The sequence below is a fragment of the Scomber scombrus genome, chromosome 20 (assembly GCF_963691925.1).
Source record: "Scomber scombrus chromosome 20, fScoSco1.1, whole genome shotgun sequence".
In the NCBI taxonomy this organism is placed as follows: Eukaryota; Metazoa; Chordata; class Actinopteri; order Scombriformes; family Scombridae; genus Scomber; species Scomber scombrus.
The window spans coordinates 12,498,646-12,518,682 of record NC_084989.1 but is presented as its reverse complement, the minus strand read 5'-3'; the positions used below and the strand labels follow the sequence as shown (position 1 = coordinate 12,518,682).

Below are 20,037 nucleotides of genomic sequence, written 5' to 3'. Positions count from 1 at the left end.
ATTTTCGTCTTCATATAGGAAGCTCTGTCCATTGGCCACAGATGATGGAGTTAAGGATCCATTAAGACACATTTTGCAACTTTATCTTGTCCTCTGGGGCCTTTTTCTTCCCTTTTGAAAGTAATAATCCAGGATATAATATCCCTCTCCCCGCCTCTTAAACCCTTTGAAATACTCCAATTATGACTCATTATCATTATCATGGCAAGGGGAGATGATGTTAAAGCAGTCGCACCGGGAACAGTGTTTTACAGTAATGAGATGAGATAACAGCAGATGATAGAGAACTGTGACACCAGGTTTCTCTTGTGGCTTTGGTTTATGAGCTCATTCAGTACTACCTTGTGATTATGAATCAGTTTGGGGATTTCTCAGATTTTTGTAGTTTCCTCAATGCGTGCATGCAAGCACAAGCTAGGTAGGTGTTTGATCCACTTTGTTAGCATCCCACACTGCTACAGTGTCACCCATGTACTGTGAATGAAGCGTCTCTCTGCCTACTTCATCATGCTGTCACAGGGGGCATCCTGTGTGGCTGTAACCCCCCCCCCAGAGGCATCTCATACACCCAGCGCCGGAGTGAGTGATGAGTGCACGCATGCACCAGTGCACCTGGTAATGCATCGCCACAAAGATCAAGAAAGGTCCCGTCTGAGGGCTTCATTCAACGCTGCAGTGCTTTGGGAGGAAATAGGCAGCACTGGTGGCTGATTTACAGAATCAACACAAAGGGGATAGGCTTCTTTCCCACCCCCCACCCCTTCCTCTCTGTACCTCTTTCTAAGTCTGATGAGCGCAGGTCCACACAGTATGAATATTTTTAGCTATATTTTTAGAAAACTTGTTTTCGTGTGCGCTACTTTTCTCGAGCTCTCCTGAGTTCATGACAGATGCAGCAAAAGTGGAATGATGGAGCTCTGTTTAAAATGCCTAAAAACAGTGCACACAGATAGATGTGTAAATAAACAGTAAAGCAAAGAGGAGTGATCTTTCCAATATCAGATTTAGCTTAACACCTTTGAATACAAAAGATAAAAGAGAGATGGGGAGGAAAGGAGAGCGAATGAGGAATCGGTCTCATCACAAGTGATTCACTTTGCTTGGACTCCAGCGCCTTAGGCTGGGAATGCACCCAAATCTCTCTTTTAGACACAACCCGACACACACACAGACACACACACACGAACACACACACACACACACACATATAAAGGGAGACTAAAACATGCAGAGTTGCAAACTAAACACAAACAGAGAAAGAGATGAGAGACTTGTGCAATTCATGGCTCAGAAATCCCCACTGTTGATGCTTACTTTGTGTCCATTATCTGAATCTTCACAGACAAAAAAATCACCTCATCTCATATAAAATATTTAGATACTATCTTTAGGAGGCAAGAGAAATAACAAGTGAAAAATATATCTGCTATCAATATCCACGGCCTCATCTCCCTTTACTCCTCTTTTTGTATTTCCTTGTTCTTAATATCTCTGTAACTTGAGTGCAGAGCAGAGGATATCAGACGATAGAGGGAAAATGTATAATACACGATGTTATCGAACAAAGAAATCTGCGGTCCACATATGTTGTCAGTGTTATTAGGTCTGGTCTTTTAACCTTTAACAGTCGAGTTTTACTATACGGGCAGTGAGCCCAGCTAATTCATTCCCAACAGTCTGGCAAAGGGCCCACAGTTAGCACAGAATGGACTACAATAATGTAATGGGCCTTATCTCCCAGGCAGAGTGAACACATGAGAAGACTGTTGAACAAAATGGCCTGTAAATGCGGTTGATATTCAATTAAATGTAATCTTCTCGTCTTCTTTTTTCTTTTTTTTTCATTCATGATCAAAACCCTGGTAAAGTGATTTAGATGTTTTTGACCGCACTCCCTTCTATTGACTGGAAAAGCAGTTTCAAGGAGAGGCACTTGAACAGTGGAATCAGCAGAAATAACTATGATTGTTTATTTATCCCTGAAGATCATCCACATTACTATTTTATTTTGCCACTGTTTATGTGCTAAGCCTTAGACTACTATTGCACTTTCAGCAAAGCAGTGCAAGATGGCAATTAAGCCTTGCTGCTGGTGCTGGCTGTGTTCATTCAGTGTAATGTGCTGCTGCCATTCTCTCTGTCCTCCTTAGATCACTGAGCTCCATAACATTAAGAACATTACCCGGATGCCACGGGAGACAAAAAAGCATGCTGTGGTGATTATCTTCTGTGATGACACGTCCAAGACATTTGCCTGTGAATCAGGTAAGTGCCTTTCCCTCCATTCATTTCAGCTACAGTATAGCAGCAGGGGAAGGGAGGCACTGACTGCTACGGGGTATTTGTTTTTTATTTATTCTGTGTCAGATGGTGTTGAATGAGGATTGGAGGGCTGGTTTGTGAAAAGTCTGGAGTAAGAGTCAGTAGTGTAAAGCAGAGCAAGTAAAAGAGAAAGAGAGAGAGAGGCGAAAGAGGCAGCAGAGGACTGGAATTCAGCCAAGTAATGCTCATTTGCCGCTATATTAAGAAATGGGAGGATCTGTTCCGAAATATTGATTTTCATATTGCAGGTATGATATTGGGCATTGTTTGCAGTCTGTTTCCACCCGATTATGGACTGTAACAATAGAGATTGCTTCTAATACGTGGACAGGAAGCTAAGAAGACACACGGTTTGGTAGAGATGCAATAGTCTGCTCTTTAGGTGCCAATAAACGCAGCAGGACATGGAGAAAGGCAGTGACTTGATAAGGTGGATACTCCTTAACGTGCTACTGCTAAATAGACAAGGATGAACATCTCACTATACACTCCAGCCTTGTGGAAATGTGCTGGTATGTGCATTAGGGTCTACTGATCAAATTCCTGTTGATGGAGAGGTGTAGCAGTCAACATTTGGGCTGAGTTGAACTTAAGAGTGGCTGGCTTTACTCTGTTTCCCATGATTACTCACAATCTCTCTCTCCCTCTGTCTTGGCTCATTTCCATGCCCAGAGCCTTCCCCCTCTCACCACCATATGGATGTCTTTATCACCCTGTGTCCACTGACCTCTCATAGTCCTTCACTTCTTGGAACCCATCTAACATTTTCACCCTTCGCTCCCCATTTCTTTCGTTGTGGATTTACTTAAAATTCCCCATCAATGAAGAAATACTTGATAAAAGTGGTTCTGTGCTTCAGAATTTTCTTATTTGAATCAAATTTTCTGAGTGAAAGTGAGGTCCATCAAAGTAGTAAAATATGTGTTTTTCTGTGATAAAAGCCAATTTAAAAAAGGAGTAAATATGTATTACAGAGCTGCAATTGCTAGGTTCAGCTAAGTTAGTTTACATGAGAGTTTTACCTACAGTAGATAAGATGCTAATTTGGCATTCAGCCTTCCTGCTACAGTGCAGTGCCAAGGGGAGTTTAAATCTTAAAACTAAACCTGGCAATAGTAAAGCAAACTGCAAACCTCTATACAAATATGTCAAAGCAGTGTGAAATGTTGATACCTCCATCAAAGCAGTGCTAGGTTGTTTAGTGTGTTGTCAATGAAACAAAGAACTGCACAAAAGACTAACAGATCTTACTTTTTTGACAGTTGTGTGCTTTGTGCACATCTGTCAAATAAGCACCATAAAGAGATATGTGAGTGCGACCTGCAGTTTGAAGGGAGATGAGACATGAGCAGTGCGAAGCGTGTTAACTCCTGAAATTCCGCAGCTGGATCAGGTTCAGAGAAACTGTACATACCACATTATTGTATAATCACAACCTGCTACTGAATTCAATTCAATTTCTCACACATCCTCTCACTCCATAATCACATCCTGTTTTGTTTTTTTCTTGCATCCTCACACACTCTTCGCTAACATAAAACGCTATTCCGTCGCATTTCATCACACACCTACACCTCCACCTCCACGCGCACACACAGAGACATCCTCCTACCATATTTCTTCATGCATGGCACATAGACAAGCAAAGCTGCCTCCATGCTGATGAAGTGTTTGTTTAGCTGATTTTCCACTCACTGGCCTTAAAAGTGTGGGAGTTTAGAGGCACTTACTCTGAATGAGAAAATCTGAATCCAGGGAGGCATGAGCAAGGAGCTAAAGTGCAAAGCTGCTGCTGCTTATGAGTGTATGTGTGTGTATGTGTGTGCGCGCATGTGTATTTCTGCCTTTTGTTGTGTGTGAATGAAGAGCTCCAGGCGGCAGCAGACCTTTCCTTCACCCTCCAAAGTTGTATAGATATGTCCCATTGGACAGTGGAGTTGATCTGACAAACAGGCTGTCTTACTCTGCCAGCTATTACACGATCTAGTCTGATGCTTAATATACCTCAACACACACATATTACACAATCATGTGATCACTTTTGATTAATAGACATGGAAATACAGTGGCATCCCCATACCTCCACATGTGTATCTGTACACATCGCTGGCCATAGTCACATATCCCAGAAATCCACAGGGCTTAGAATTAAGGAGCTTCACAAAGATAAACAACTCCAGCATTTGCCTCATTTCATACTTCAGTAACTCTCACCAAAAGCTCCCATAAGACAATTGGAAATCTTCTCAATGGTAAACGGTATTTTTTGGACTTAACAGGAAGGAAAATTGGTATTCACAAACAACAGACTGCCACACTGACTTCCAGATTTGATTCATGAAATCATTTTTCTCTCTAATTAGCCTCCAATGAAAAAAATCTGTCTTACAATGGATGCCCTCCCATCTTTAAGTACTGTCACATGTAGTAGACTGAACTCAGTCTCTAAACACAGACTGCTGCTTAAAAAGAGCCTGTAATCATAATTGTCCTGATTTTGAAATTCAACAAAATGACTATTCCAATTAACCCTTAATGGAATCATTCACCATTTTGGGAAAAAAGCTTATATGCTTTCTTGCTGAGAGTTCATTAAAAGATTGATGCCATTTTCATGTCTTTACACCAAATATGAAACTACTACCAGTAGCTGATAAGCTAAGCTAACCCCCCATAAAACCCCAACGTGTCATTTTTGTGCCTCAGTGTTGTTGTTATTTAGTGACAGAGCTTTAAAGGTGCTGGCAGATGGATTTTGTTACCATTTGAAGGGAGCCCTTTTTCCAGTATTTTTGCTAAGCTAACCTAAATGTCTGATGGTTGTAACTTCATATTTATGACATGGGATTGGTATTGATCTCTGCAAATAAGTGCACTTCTCCAAATGTCGAACTATTCCGTTAACCTTCTCATACTGTAGCCTGTATCCTTTTTTGTTTCCTGCCTACATTTCCTTTCCAATTAACAAGCTGAGGCTAAAGCCCTCCTTCAATTTGGGAATTAGCTTATTGATTGTGTGAATAGATGATCCCCAGTTTGTGACTATGGCCATATTGTAACAGAGCTACTTATATTGTACAGCCTTAGAACTGAGTGTTGGTGCAGGAGGGAGGAAAAAACTAGCATTCATCTGCCGTACCCACTGCCTCTTTTAATCTGCACCGAATCGATCACATTGATTTTTCTCCCCCCTGGTTACTGTTAGCTGTACTCATGTCCTGTACATGCAGCATTTTATTTGAAAATTCCTTAGGTGATTTACGTGCATGTGTAAACACACTAAAGCAAGCATAGCTGTGGAAGTATACTATGGACCGTATGTCTTATTGTGTCTGCAGTGTTGGATATGGAGGAAGTATATGTGAATATGTCTTAATGCTGTGGCCCTGTTTGGCTGTGTGCAGAGCTGGATGCAGAGGAATGGTGTAAGCTGCTGTGTGTGGAGTGCCTGGGCAGCCGTCTCAACGACATCAGCCTGGGAGAACCAGACCTGTTAGCAGCGGGGGTGCAGCGGGAGCAGAACGGTGAGTGCCCAATTAGTCCCTGCTAACACAGACAGCCATTCAGGGTCAATCTCCCTCACTCAGCCCGCCACCAAGCAGTTAGCGGTTGCAGTCCAGGCCCGTATGTGTTAATGCAACTGAGCCCTCAGAGGGTTATGGGAGCAGAACAGCCACTGTCCAATTAGGCCTGGCTAATAAGGGCCATTTTTTGTCAATATCTGATCCAAAGTCCCCTGTAACCGTCTTTAGTTACATTAGTGCATGTTGGTTCAACTTCAGAAGTACGTCTGAATGTGTGTGTGTGTTGAAGGAAACCGGTGTGTGTGTGAGTTAGAGCACAGGTCACAGGCTGTGGTCGGGGCTCTGTTCCAGGCCTAATGAGAAGTGCTGTGCATCACTGGCTTCCCTCATAATGAAGCTTGTCACAGAGATGGATGAGATTATGGCTCCTAAAGCCATGTGAAATAAATGTGCTTCCCCACATATTCCACTCCCAGGAAATGGAAATGGAAAAGAGAGGAGACAACGGGGCGCTGCTATCACAGTGGAGCTCATTCCCTGTGTAATTTGTAAACTCGCGGAGGAAATCGAAAAGGCAACAGGCAAAGAAGAGCAGTTTAAAGTTGTAAAAGGGCGAGTAATTGAAAAGAATCTCCTGTCATTTCAACCCATTTCATTTCACTGCAACCGTAAAGTGAAATTGTATTCTTCAACAACTTGGCCTCATTTATTTAAGATATCAAAACACAAGTTTTTGACTGTGCTGCAGCGAACCAGCTGAAGTGTAACAACACAATTCCTCTTTCTCTTCTTGTGGCAGGAGCCCTGCTGTTCAGTGCTCACGCTAAAGTCTCAGCGAAGTGCTCTGGAGATAACTAAGCCAGCATCTCACTGCTGCCGTTATGAGTGAATGAAACAAGAGGCTCGGGCCTTTCAATTAGTAGCCCTCCCCTAACAGCGGGGGACGATAATTAGATCAGAGTTCATTTTCACTGTCCCTAAAAATACGCCGCACTATGACATTGCCATTTTCTATCCACTGTAGACACATGGATTATTTTGAATCATTAAGCGTAATTAGTGAGAACTAATTTAGATTATGGAGAAGTCTCTCGTCTTCTCTCTGTCTGCCTTAGAGATTTAGTCTAATGTGAATGGGCAGATTTGGTTCCTTGATCCCAGACCAGCTCACTGTATGCATAGTTAGACCCACTTTATGTAAAGACAATGTGCTATTTAAATAAATAAAAAATAGGATAAGAAGCCACAAAATAAAAGTGAGTAAGAGATAAGTGCTGTGGATGAAAGTCACTTTAGTAGTGTTGTTAGTAAAATGAAATTAAATACAAAATTTCTATCCAAAAGGATCAACAAACCCCACACATTTGTTTCTGCGGGCACAAAGCTTAAATTATGTGAAAACTAACCATCCCCTCACTCTAACACCCCATATCTCAGACTCACATAGCAGAGAGGGAAGAATAATCCATCACTTGTTAAGAACTGATCCTTTATCTTAATCAGGCTCTCATGAAACTCCTTTTAGGATTTAAACAAAGCCACACCGCACACTACTTCGCTTAGGTGGTATAACTTTACTTTTTTATCCATAATTTGTTTATTACAAATACAAGTGAATGAAAAATTCATGCGTGCTGAAGCTGCTGTGACTGATACTTCTGTTTACCATAGTGGTTAGTGGATAACATCTGATAAATTACAGCTAGAACGACTTGAATCATTCAGGTGTGATAAGGAATCTAAGGATAAAGGAGAATGATCTGTGTAATCTGTGTTTTGTGTTGCTAACAGCCGACATTTTCTAATTCTCACTTATTTGGACACCTTCAAGAATGAGGATAGTACGACATGTTGGGAAATATGCTTACTTACTTTTTATGCCGATAGTTAGATGAGAAGGTGACCACTCTCATCTCTGTAGTTAGAAAATCTAAAGCCTAGATAAAATCACTTTAGCTTTGCTGAGTTTAGCTTAGTGTAGTTTAGCATTAAGGTGTGCACATTAGTGGATTTTTTTTTTAGCTTTGGACAGGCTAGCTGATTCACCCTGCTGAGCTAAGCTGCTAGCGGTAGCTCTATATTTACTTAACATGAGAGTGATATCGATCTTGTATCTCTTCTTGGCAAGAAAGTTTATGACCATATTTTCCAAAACAATCTATTCCTATAAAGACTCAATTCACACAATAAATACATGTACAACACCAGTCACCAGTTACTATTTTAAAGACTAAATAACTTATGGAATCATGTGGTAAGCAAAAAAAAAAGTCTTTAACATAAATGTTTCATATTTTAGATTCCTCACAGTAGCCTCTGTTTGCCTTGATGACAATATTCTCTCAACCAGCTTCATGAGGTCGCCACCTGGAAAGCCGTTCCAACAATCTTGAAGGAGTTCCCACATATGTTGAGCACTTGTTGGCTGCATTTCCTTCACTCTGCAGTCCAACTCATCCCAAACCATCTCAGGGGGTTTTAGGTCAGGTGATTGTGGAGACCAGGTTATCTAATGCCACACTCCATCACTCTCCTTCTTGGTCAAATATCCCTTAATAGCCCTGGAAGTATGTTTTAGGTCATTGTCCTGTCGAAAAACAAATGATGGTCCCACTCAGCGCACACCAGATGGGATGGTGTATCATTTCAAAATGTTGTGGTAGACATGCTGGTTAAGTGTGCCCTGAATTTGGAATAAATCACCAATAGTATCACCAGCAAAGCATCACACCTCCTCCTCCTCCATGCTTCACAGTGGGAACCACACATGCAAATACCATCCGTTCACCTTCTCTGCATCTTACAGAGAGACAAAAATCTCAAATTTGGAATCATAAGATCGAAGCACAGATTTCCACTGGTTTAATGTCCATTCCTGGTGTTTCTCTACTTCCTACTGGTCTCCCTCAGTAGTGCAGTAGTAGCAGTTCGACCATGAAGGCTTGATTCATGCAGTGAGATGTGTCTGCTGCTTGAACTCTGGGAAGCACTGATGCAGGCTCTAATCTGAGATGTTAATTGGCCATTAATTGGCAGTTTTTGAGGCTGGTAACTCTAATGAATTTATCCTCTACAGCAGAGGTAACTCTTGGTATTCCTTTCCTTGGGCGGTCCTCATGTGAGCTTCATCATAGTAATCAACATTTTTTGCGAAGGTCTTGAAATTTTCCAGATTGAATGGTGGAAGTAATGACGGACTGCCATTTCTCTTTACTTAAGTTGAGCAGTTCTTGCAATTACTACAATAGTTGAATAGGGCTACTTGCTGTAAACCAACACTATCTCATCTGCACAATACAATTCAAATAAAATCTGATCTCTGAAAAACATGTATGTGCGGTTTAACGGTATCCACCTCTTATGCCATTGTGATGCAAGTTTTTGTAATTTTTTCCAGAACGCTTCAATGTTTACCTGATGCCTACCCCTAACCTGGACATCTATGGGGAATGCACCATGCAGATCACCCATGAAAACATCTACCTTTGGGACATTCACAATGCTCGCCTCAAACTCGTCATGTGGCCTCTCAGCTCCCTCCGCAGATACGGTCGAGACTCCACCTGGTTCACTTTCGAGTCAGGAAGGTTTGTGTGCAGGCAAATATGTTGTGTGTGTGTGTGTGTTTGGTTGTGTGTGTGAATTGTTGACGCTCGGAGGGGGGAAAAACTTTGGAAATGCCATCAAAACTTTAACAAAGCAACTTTGAATATCCAAAACCCATCCCAGGATATCAACATTTGCCGCAGAGCCCTTCAGGCGATGATGTGACAGGTGGCCTCTGTGAATGTGTCTCTGTTTCTGTGCTGTATCTACTCATGCATGTATGTGTGTGTGTATTTGACTTCAGTGGGCTATTATATCAATGTGCCTCTCTGTAAGTGCACATCCAACCATGCATCTTTGTAAATCAGCAATCCGAGAGTTAGCGTGATCAAGGTGTGTGTACTTCTCTCTCTCTCTCTTTCTCGCTCTGTGTGTGTGTTCCTGGCGCAGGATGTGTGACACAGGAGAGGGTTTGTTCACGTTCCAGACGCGGGAGGGCGAGATGATCTACCAGCGGGTCCACTCAGCCACGCTGGCCATTGCCCAGCAGCATGAGAGGATGATGGAGGAAATGGAGAAGAGCTCCCAGGTACAGTTTTACGGTTGTTGTTTTTTGTTGTTGTCGTTGTTTTTGCATTTTGGTTGTGTATCTGAAACCCGCAGTTATATTATTTTACTGCCAACAGCTAATGATGAGTGTCAACATCCCATTGTTCCAGGAATAATTATTTAGTGCATACATAGAGTGTGTCACTTTCATATCATAGCTAAAATATCACTTGATGTCAGAAAACATGTATCTGAACACACACTAACACATCATTTTTTGGAACTGATTTTTAATTTTAAAAAGCCTATTTTCTCTGCTATTTTAATAGTTTCCACACTGCCTGTTCGATTTAAGCTGATCAAACAAGCATTTCCCTGAGGTTGTTTGCAGAATTATTTTTAGAAACCAATAAACGAACACAAAGGCAAAAAAATCATGATTTTCACACACACTCAAGAATACACTATTCCCTGTAGGTATGTGCTGCCTGGTCTTTCCCTAAAAAGTGCTACGTTGGACCCGGAGCCCTCTGACACCCCACTGTCTTGGCCTCCGCTCCCTACTTCCATCACAACACCCATCCATGCCTTCCTCCCTCTTTCCTTCCTTCCTGCCTCCCCTCCTCCCTGCTATCATCTGTATTCTTTATTTATGTAGGCCTGCCTAGTGTTTGATGAGCCTTGACCATATGGCCATGCTCTTGGACCCCACCATTTGGGAACATCTCCAAATGTAGAATTTACCCTGGGTTCTCTAAATCACGCTTATAGCAAAACAAAACTGACCATTCACGGTTGCATTATGTGTAGGAAGTAGCATGTTTATCACTGCAGATTTCGATCACACTTTCCTGATGAAGTAATGACATACTTTATAGTTTCTATAGCATGCTGAACTGCAGTCTGGCTTTAAAATTAAGCTTTTTGCTCTACATTGCAAATATAAACCTAAAACGCATCCATCCAGTGGCAAAACATCATGATCCCGTATTAATCCTCATCCCACAGCCATTCCAAACAAACGCACCATTCAACAAGCTATATACAGCTCTGTTTACTGACATACGCAGAGCATTTTCACCCTGTTGTGAGTGAGTGGCAGAAAGTGAAGAGACACTGCAAGCTCTCTCTGTCTGTTTCAGATCCACTCCAGAGAGATGCTAACCAAGTCCATCTCCCTGCCACGCAGCGCCTACTGGCAGCACATCACGCGTCAGAACAGTGTGGGTGATCTCTACAGTTACCAAGGTACAGGCATGGAGTTACTAATTATCATACGCACGGTGTTGCTATTTCTTTACCGGATGTGAAGGAAAGACAGATGAAGAAACAGAATGAGAGAAGAGAATATTTCTTTCAAGAAAATGGAGGAATTAAAGGAGTAAACCTCACAAATCTACATATATTGCTGCATTTATTTATCTCAGGAACATTTATTGTCTATGAAGATCAAATGGTTCAGTTGTTCATTTTGAAATGAATTCAATCATAAAATTATAGTATATAGATACAAACATCTACACACAAGCAACAAATGTAGGATGGTGACACAACATAACATAACATTAACATAGTTTCTCAACCCCATCTTACTGTGACCTACTGGTTTTTGTCCAATCTGCCTCCCCTGCCATCCCCTTAATTTGAACTCTTTCTATTTCTATTTTTAATTTCATTCTATGGACTTTGACATACATTTTGTGTTTCATTTTAAGGGTGTTTTTTCATCATTAATTGCCCAAGGTATTTGTGACTTGGCAGCTCTTTTTATTGGTTGTTTCAGCCCGTGGCTCTAGTATGTATAAAGATGCTGTTTCATATTATGATTTTGGTGCCTTACAAAAGTCTATAAATGAAATATATTGCTATTAAACTAAGTGCTGTCATTATGCAAGTATTTAAAAATGTCCTTATTTATGATGTTTGGCCTCCGGAAGAGGACACAATTATTATTAAGCCCTACTGTAGTAAAGCCGGGCTTTGTTAATACTGGTAACATTCACAGATCAGTCAATCAGTAACTTGCTCTAGCTTTTATTCATTTCATCATAATGTTTTAACCGAAGTCAAAACAGTATTCATTTTCTGTTTTGATCAACAACACAGTGACAGAGACACACAGATAAAACATTATTTGTGTGTGGCGTTGCAAGTAAATGTACTTATGTCTGTGTGTGTTTATGTGTGTGTGTGTGTGTGTGTGTGTGTGAAGGAGAGAGAGAGATTAATGTCACAACAAATACACTGATATTGCAGCAGATGCTCCATTGCATTCAGTCTCAGCACTGTATGTCCTTTGTGTGTACTTAATGTACGCACACACACACACACATAAGGGAGTGTGTGTTCGTGTGTTAATGTCTAGATATAGACCAGAAGCAGAAAGGTGATTAGTGAGCTGATGAGATTACGCTGTGTCCATGGTATTAGTTGATTAGTAGACTTATCTGAGGATTATGGGCCTTTTGGCTTTCACTGATAGAGCAAAACAGAAAGCCAGGCAAAGATGAAAGTCGTTCTGACGTCATCATTTTCTTTTGAGAAGCTAAGGCCGGGTTTCGTTTTTCATTATCATTTAATTGTGGCCTGATAAGCTTAAAAGCAAAATGGGAGTCCTCCATTCCAAACACCAACATGTTTTTTTTATTTATATACAGTCAACAGAGAAGCTTGGGCATGCCAGGGTCATTATTTATAGGCCCAGTCTCTGTAAACTCTCCTTTTAAACTCTTCCTTCCCAAACTCTGGTGAGCAGAGGAGCTTCTCCCTCATCCATCACCCTGGCATCTCCACTGCTCCTCCCACACTTTTCTCTGTGTGTCTGTCCGAGCTGGAACAACCCTCCACCTTCTCCTTCCGCTGCTAATATACATTCAGCGCTACCATTATCTTTCCTGCTTGCCCCCCATGAATAAATTGAATGCATCAGTGTGTTTGAGGACGCAGTGAAAGGTCTCGTCAGACAAGGAGGAAGAGAAGGTGATTCCAGGGAGTGACAGGAGTTTAACTCCTGCGGTGACACGGGTTTGTTTGGACTGTGAAAGGCATGTCAGGAGTAGCTCACACATGTCAGGTGCTGCTGTTGCTTTTAGCGAAACGGCTCCAAGCCATTTTTAGACGAGCAGAGCCATACACAGTAGATTCACTGATTCCTTATTGGCAAACCTCCCTGGAGCTCTTTTTACATCTTCTGTATTATGATCACAGATACAGATGTATTATGATTCACAGATGTGTTTTTTGAGATTCCTCACATATTTAGATATGTACACAGTGACCACAGCTGTAAGTAAACTTCTTCTACGTGATCTAATGTGGTACAGTTTTAGCAAATCCTGAAGTAAATACTTTAATGTGCATTATTTATGTGAATATAATGTTTTGTTAATCGTTAATTTTAAAGGTCCTTTCATTTTACACTAGTTTCCTAGACATTTTCTGAGTAATTTTCAGGTATTTCATGGAAATTCCTGAAATTTCCAGGAAATTAGTATTTACCAGTGTTTCCAGTTTATGTTATTAGGTGTTTGCTTTCAGAAAGGTATATATAATTTGATTTTTCAGTAATTATGTTAATATTACTTACTAAGATAATGATTTGGGTATAAATAGAGGTACTGTAAGAAATCAGGTTTTTGGAGCATGAGGGCTGGCTGGTTTTTGTTCCTTGGCTCTATCACCGTGCGCATGATGAATATCCAATCAGCACAGTCAATTTGCTGAGTCATGCTCGGGTTACTTTCAAATACCCTGCGGGTCCAGGGGAATAATTAAGGAACACGGATTCCTGTCCCGTTGAGGTTTATTCACCTATTTGTTTATTTCTCATCCTGAGTTATAACAGGGGACCTGGCAAATGAAGCACTGCACTTCCTTTATTTTAATGTACTGTTATTCACATCTGCTTTTTATTTAACTGGACATTTCTCAAAACATGCTTCCCAGAAGCCTTGTTTGCCATAATTGAGAGTAATAATTGTCAAATGTATTTTATTTAAAAGAAACTGAGGGATGTGGTGTAGGAAAAAAACTAATTCTGCACTGATCATCTTGCTACTTGAAACTAAATTTTGTCCCCAAAGAAATCACTTTTAACTAAACCTGAGATAATTGCTTTAATCTGCAGAAACTCGACACTAAGACAATGTATCTACTTTCTATTGCCTCCCACTTTCACTTCCCTTAATGTTACCCTTTTGCAGTTCACAGAAACTGCTGTGTTTCTGAGTTTGCTGATGCAAAGAAATAAGTGCACTTTAAAGTTTTTGAGTTAAAAGAGCAAAACGCCACGCCTGTCAGAAATGGTTCAATTACCAGCTCTAATATTGGAATGGAAAAGGGACAAGAATGCTTGTATTTTTTCGTGGACTGATTTTTATGTAATTTTTTTGCTATTTCTCTGTCTGTCTCTCTCTCTCTCACACACACACACACACACACACACACACACACACACACACGCACACACACACACTCTGCATTTCATTGTGCTCCACAGTTTAGTGCCGTAGCATTAGCAATTCTAATGGAATGGAGCGCTGTTCTTAGTTTGATCGGCTGGGAGTGATACGAGGGGATTTTACAGAGAGGGAGCAAGTATCAAAGGCATGGGGACAAGATGATAGGAGAAACGGATGATAACAGTGCCTTATCTACAACAGGCGACATGGAACATAGTAGATGTGGATGCAAAAACTGAATCCCATGAAAAATTCATTACAGCAAGGTAAAACTGAGGTCAACTGTTTCAGTCTCTTTTTGGTAGATGCGTGGACTCACCAGGGAAAGTTTTTAATCTCAGTCATCAGCATCCAACATTTGAATCCAGGTTTAAATGAACTGAGCCAATCTTTAGGGTGAGTTGGATTGATCTTTTTTTTTTGTTCCAGTGTATTGTTGCTTGTGGCTGTTTTACTACACAAAAGACACAAAGCTGGATGTCAGCAGTCTTGCATAATCCTGAGTTTGTGGCACAGGCAGGCTCTCTTTCTCCGGTTACAGCTGTTACTAGGATGCCACCTGGGTTATCGCACTGTGAGGAAGGAAGGTGCCGACAGGTGTGTGTGCCTACATGAATGCATGAATAGCTGCTTGTGTGTGTCTGGACCCACCATTGTATCTGTCAGTGTGTGTGAGTGCCCTCCCTGCCTGTACTGCCTGCTCCGGCCCAGCAGCTGCCACCCCAGGCCAGATAGGATGACATGACCTTCCCTGGTAATGAAAAGGCACTGACAAATCACTGTCTGCTTCTCATAGGGATAAGAGTGGATGAGGTATGCTGACACCATCTCTCTCCCTCTCTGTTTTTTAAATTATTTTTTATGCAAGTGTGTGTACATTGGAGTGTCCTGTCCAAAACACGTGGCTCTCGTCAGGGGTCTGGCATCACACAACGGACACTGCTGTTTATGACTGAGGAGCTGATGAGATCTGTTTCGCCCTCTCTGTCTGCACTGGGCTCCCTGCCTCCTTTTTTTTGCAGCCCAAATTGGCCTTGGTTGAGGAGAGGGATTGTCTTGGCAAAGATGTGAAAAGGATATGCCTGGGTACGCACCAGTCGTTTCAGCAATCTATTAAGTACAACAGGGAAGGGGAGAGAAAGTGTCCCCCTTTTTTTAACCTGCACAGTCGCAGTGTTTTTTTTCTAGAACATGGGACTAGCTGCATTTAAAACCTTAAGCTGGAGCCTTATCTCATTTTTCTTTATTTCAGGGAGTGGTGGAAAAGGAAGCTTGTGGACAGAGGTGTGTGAGTGTATGACTCACCTGTTATGGCTGGTACTGTTTGGTCTCATCCTCACACCCACACCAGCCCCTCTCTGCCTCCCCCTGCAAGCTGTTTCCTTAACTCACACAGAAAAATGCTTTTTCTTTGTTTTTCCTCCTCACTGTCTTTTTTTTTCTTTTTTCTTTTTTTAAAACTAGACTCGTTCTGCTCTCTGTGGCTCTGACATGCACTCACACAGCCACTTGACATTGATTGCCAAGCTGACTGGGTCATGTTTTATATTCCATGTCGTGGTGAGTTGGCAGAGCGTCTCGCGGTCTGCGCCCGATTCCCTTTGGTGGCATCATGACTGGCACTGCCAGCACCACACAGCAGAGGCACTGTGTGTGTGTGTGTGTGTGTGTGTGTGTGTGTGTGTGTGTGTGTGTGTGTGTGTGTGTGTGTGTGTGTGTGTGTGTGTGTGTATTTGTGTTTCCTTTATTATGAATGGTTTGCACAGCTAAAATCATATTTGCTAATAAGCACTTCAGCACTGAGAGCAGAAGAGAAAATTATCTCTTTGTCAATTTCATCAATGTGGCCCTGGAAGAAAACAGCTTATAGTAAACTAAAGTCTAATTTAATTTGTTAATCAAATTTCAATTAACCTCTGTAGGTGAATGGATTTGAAATGTATTGATGTGCATCAGCATCTCTCAGCCAGCTGTATTAGTAGGTACCATATATGGTATAAGTTGGAAGGGGTGGTAGTTAAAGTTGATGACAGTGTTGTATTAGGTTTTGCACCTCCTGAAATATTGATCACTGGCCACTTCCTCCTTGTTCGGTGCATGATCAGCAGCTTGCCAGCCACTTAATCCTCAACCTACCTCAGCATGCACATCCAAACAGCATTCTAATATATTATTAATGGGTTCATGGTTGCACAGAACAGCCCTCCACCCTCAAGTATCCATTACTCCCTCTTGGTGCAGTTAACCAATATGAACTGCAGAACAAATTGGACCAATTAATTTAAATTAAGGTGGAGAGGGAGACAGCGGGGACAGAGAGAAGACACCAGCAGAGAGTCCAAGAAGATGAGACACCACAGATCACTCTGAAATTAAGTTGTTTATCTGAGGTGAAAGGTGGATTTCCCATCACATTTGTTATTGTGTTAAAGTTTGTTTTTGTGTTATCTGTGAACCACCTACACCAGATAGATCTTTTGACCTAAAGAAAGAATAGCAGGATTATCCTAGCATTATTTGTTGTATATAAAGACACAGTGTGGACAGTAGCTAAGCAACAGTTGGCATATCATGCATCTACTGTATTGTCTTTGAAATATTCCATATTGTTTTCTTGTGAGGGTCAGTTAACCTAAACAGATCATCTTATTTCATCCCTTTAAAGATATTCAATTGAATCATTCTTCACTTTCTCCTTCCTTCTACCCCACAGGAACCAGCATGACAATGACTTTTATCCCCAGAGCACAGACATTCCCCAGCTTTCTGTCAGATGAACATGAACAGGAGGAGAGTCAGCACCAGGAAGAGGCACCGTCGCCCTCTAGTGGCTGTGAATCCAGTTGCAGCCTGAGACCCCTTCAATGACAAGAATTGCTCCACCAAAACTGGACACTTTAACCACCACTGTAGAGAGGATGTAGAAATATGTATAGTGACATGTGTAATATATCATTTCTTGGTGATACTGAAACAATAGTGTCAACTGTAGGGCGAGTGGTACATGAGAACGTCTCCTGCAAAGCGCTGATGTCCTTTTCTTTTTGTATGTCGTGTGACAGCAGCAGTAGCGTCAAAGATTGCACCAAAAATCCTTTAAATGTAGTTTTAAAGTTTTTTATGTTGCCATTATGCTGTTAAAGCCAGCATGACACCTTTTTTTTTTTTTTTTTTTTTAAAGCACTACACCTTACAAGGTACTAACACACCAAGGTCTGCAGTAAATCAATGTTAAAGAAGGCTTTTGGTCAAAAAATTGATGAAATCACACTGGGCTTGTTCCAATAATGAACAGCCTCAGATATCATTTCAAGAGAAGCTCTTCCATTTTTGTCACATAATCCTCCCACACTCTTGTGTCGTCTGAAGAATATGAAATTGATCAATGCCTTACACAAAAAAACGCTTTATTTTGATGGCAGTGATGAATCAGCTAAAACCCTTAATCGGTTACAGCCAACACAGAAAAAGTCATTCAGAAATGTGCATGGACATATTCTTGGAATTGACTGTCATGTCAGAAATTATTCAATTCGACCTTTGAGTGTCTCCTTTAAATTGCCAACCTTACGTTACACTAGCAGCGCAATTTGATTTTAATTGCTTCCCTGCTCTATCTGATAAGTGGATTATTAGCAAAAAGGAAAGAAGCGATGTTTGTGACTTGTGAAATGTTGCCATTGTGACTCAGTTTTTAGTTATGACAATCAAACATAATAGCAGTTTTCAGCCAGCTGGTATTATGTAAGATTTAAATTCTGAAAAAAGTACCATCAATATACAATACTACTCTCTTTCATTTGAATGAGAAAACTCAGTAAAGTACATTGCTGTATTGTCCTTCATAAGTGTTGCTGGACCTCTTCAGGCTTTTTTTTGCAGTAGTGTGAAACTGTGCCAGAAATACAGAGAACCATCATTTAAGGAATAGTTTTATATTTTGGGAATACAACCTTTTGGCTGAGTGTTAGATAAGAAGACCAGCAGCCAGTTTGCTTAGCTTTTTACACATTAGAAACACAGTAATACAGCTAGACTAACTTTGTCCAAAGGTAATAAAATCTGTCCACCAGCACCTGTAAAATTACAATTTTACAGGTTATTTCTACACATTGGTTTTTTGTACAAATAAACAAGATGTAATGTATTATTTAGAGAGATTTAGAGGTGCTGGTAGGTGGATTTTGTTACTTTTGGACAGATAAACCATGCTGTTTCCTCCTGTTTCTAATGTTAAGCTGAATAATCTGAGCTAAACTGCTCCTGGTAGTAGCTTCATATTAACTGTACAGACATGAAACTGTTATCAATCTTCTAATTTAACTCTCAGCAAGAAAGCATATTTCCTAAAATGTTAAAAACTAGTACAATTTCAAATTGTAAGCATACACAATGACATTAAAAACATACTAGATTATGATGCAGATACCATTTTGTTGTTAGCAACAGTTTAAACTTTAGTGGTCCTTGTCGTTAAAAAACTGCCAAAATCAACAGAAAACCCACAAAATAGTTTCAGTAAATCCCATCTGTAACATGTGAGTGAAATTAGTCACTGAATATACAACCGCTGTGATGATAATGTTCTCTGCATTATCCTCCTCGAGTAAGAAGTGCCTTCTGACACAGACTGCAGTGTGAGACTGTAACCAACGCGTCATCTTTGGGTTGTTAAGTTTACCTTTGTGGACAGAGTAGTGAGCTCTGTACCTTCAAAACAGTTTGAAAAGTCTTAACCTTCTCTTGAAATACTGTAGACCGAGCTGTTAAATGTGATGTTATTCTTGAAAGTCTAAGCAACACCTTAACCAGTTATTTTAGTAAGTGACACATTGGTTTGTGGTGTGTGACACCATCAGAAAGTGCGTCATTTCCTTTTAAATTCTATCTTTTACCAGAAATTACACCACAACATTGAAATCGGACTCCAGTGACAATCAGTTTGAGGCAGCAAAGCAGTCCTTCAGTGTCAAATCCCTTATTTCACATAGTTTTTTGTTGTTGTTCTGTCTTGAGTTTATGTTTAGAAATGCAGTAGATAATAGATTCCTGTAGAAATCGATATGAAGTAAAAGCACTTATTTTGTGTTCAAATTAAGTTTGTCACTTTATTGTGTATATTGTATTTAAGAGAACACAAACTTTACATTAATTTGAACCTCAAACAAAGTGCCCATCTACAAAAGGTCACACATATTGTAGAGAGACAGTCAACATATCTGGCCACATTTCTGCCCTAGATAAGTCTTAGCTTAAGTGTGGTTAATAAATGTCTGTATAATAGTTCCATTTCATCTGGAGCATCACAGCAGAACACACTGAGGTAACTGGAGAAAGTTCTAGTTGACTTTATCTTTTTTTTGTGTGTAACCATTCACAGTACATCTTGTTTGTAAGTTGGATGTGTCATCATGGTTTTTTGGTTCTTGCGATTATACGATTGTGTTTGTATCCAGAATGTTTCGTGTTTCTGTCAGAATATATGTTTATAGCACTTTCAATACATTGAGCGTAGGACTACAGTTTTCACTAAGTGTACATATGTAATGTTTTTGATGATAAAAAGGTAATAAACTGAATGTTCTATCATGTATCAGCATTTGTCTTTCTTTTCAACAGGAATGCTGAATGCAAGG

At 40.6% G+C, this 20,037-nt stretch overlaps 1 protein-coding gene across 1 annotated transcript in view; it reads left to right on the top strand.

The window, feature by feature from the left end:
• Window positions 1-17,269, top strand: part of dok6 (docking protein 6) — a 51,167-nt gene extending 33,898 nt beyond the window's left edge. The window contains exons 5-10 of the mRNA XM_062441734.1: window positions 2,151-2,265; window positions 5,727-5,846; window positions 9,244-9,433; window positions 9,843-9,981; window positions 11,084-11,189; window positions 17,115-17,269. Of these exons, the coding sequence (XP_062297718.1) occupies window positions 2,151-2,265; window positions 5,727-5,846; window positions 9,244-9,433; window positions 9,843-9,981; window positions 11,084-11,189; window positions 17,115-17,269 (825 nt within the window). The remainder of the gene's footprint in view (window positions 1-2,150; window positions 2,266-5,726; window positions 5,847-9,243; window positions 9,434-9,842; window positions 9,982-11,083; window positions 11,190-17,114) is intronic.
• The last annotated feature ends 2,768 nt before the right edge of the window (window positions 17,270-20,037 follow it).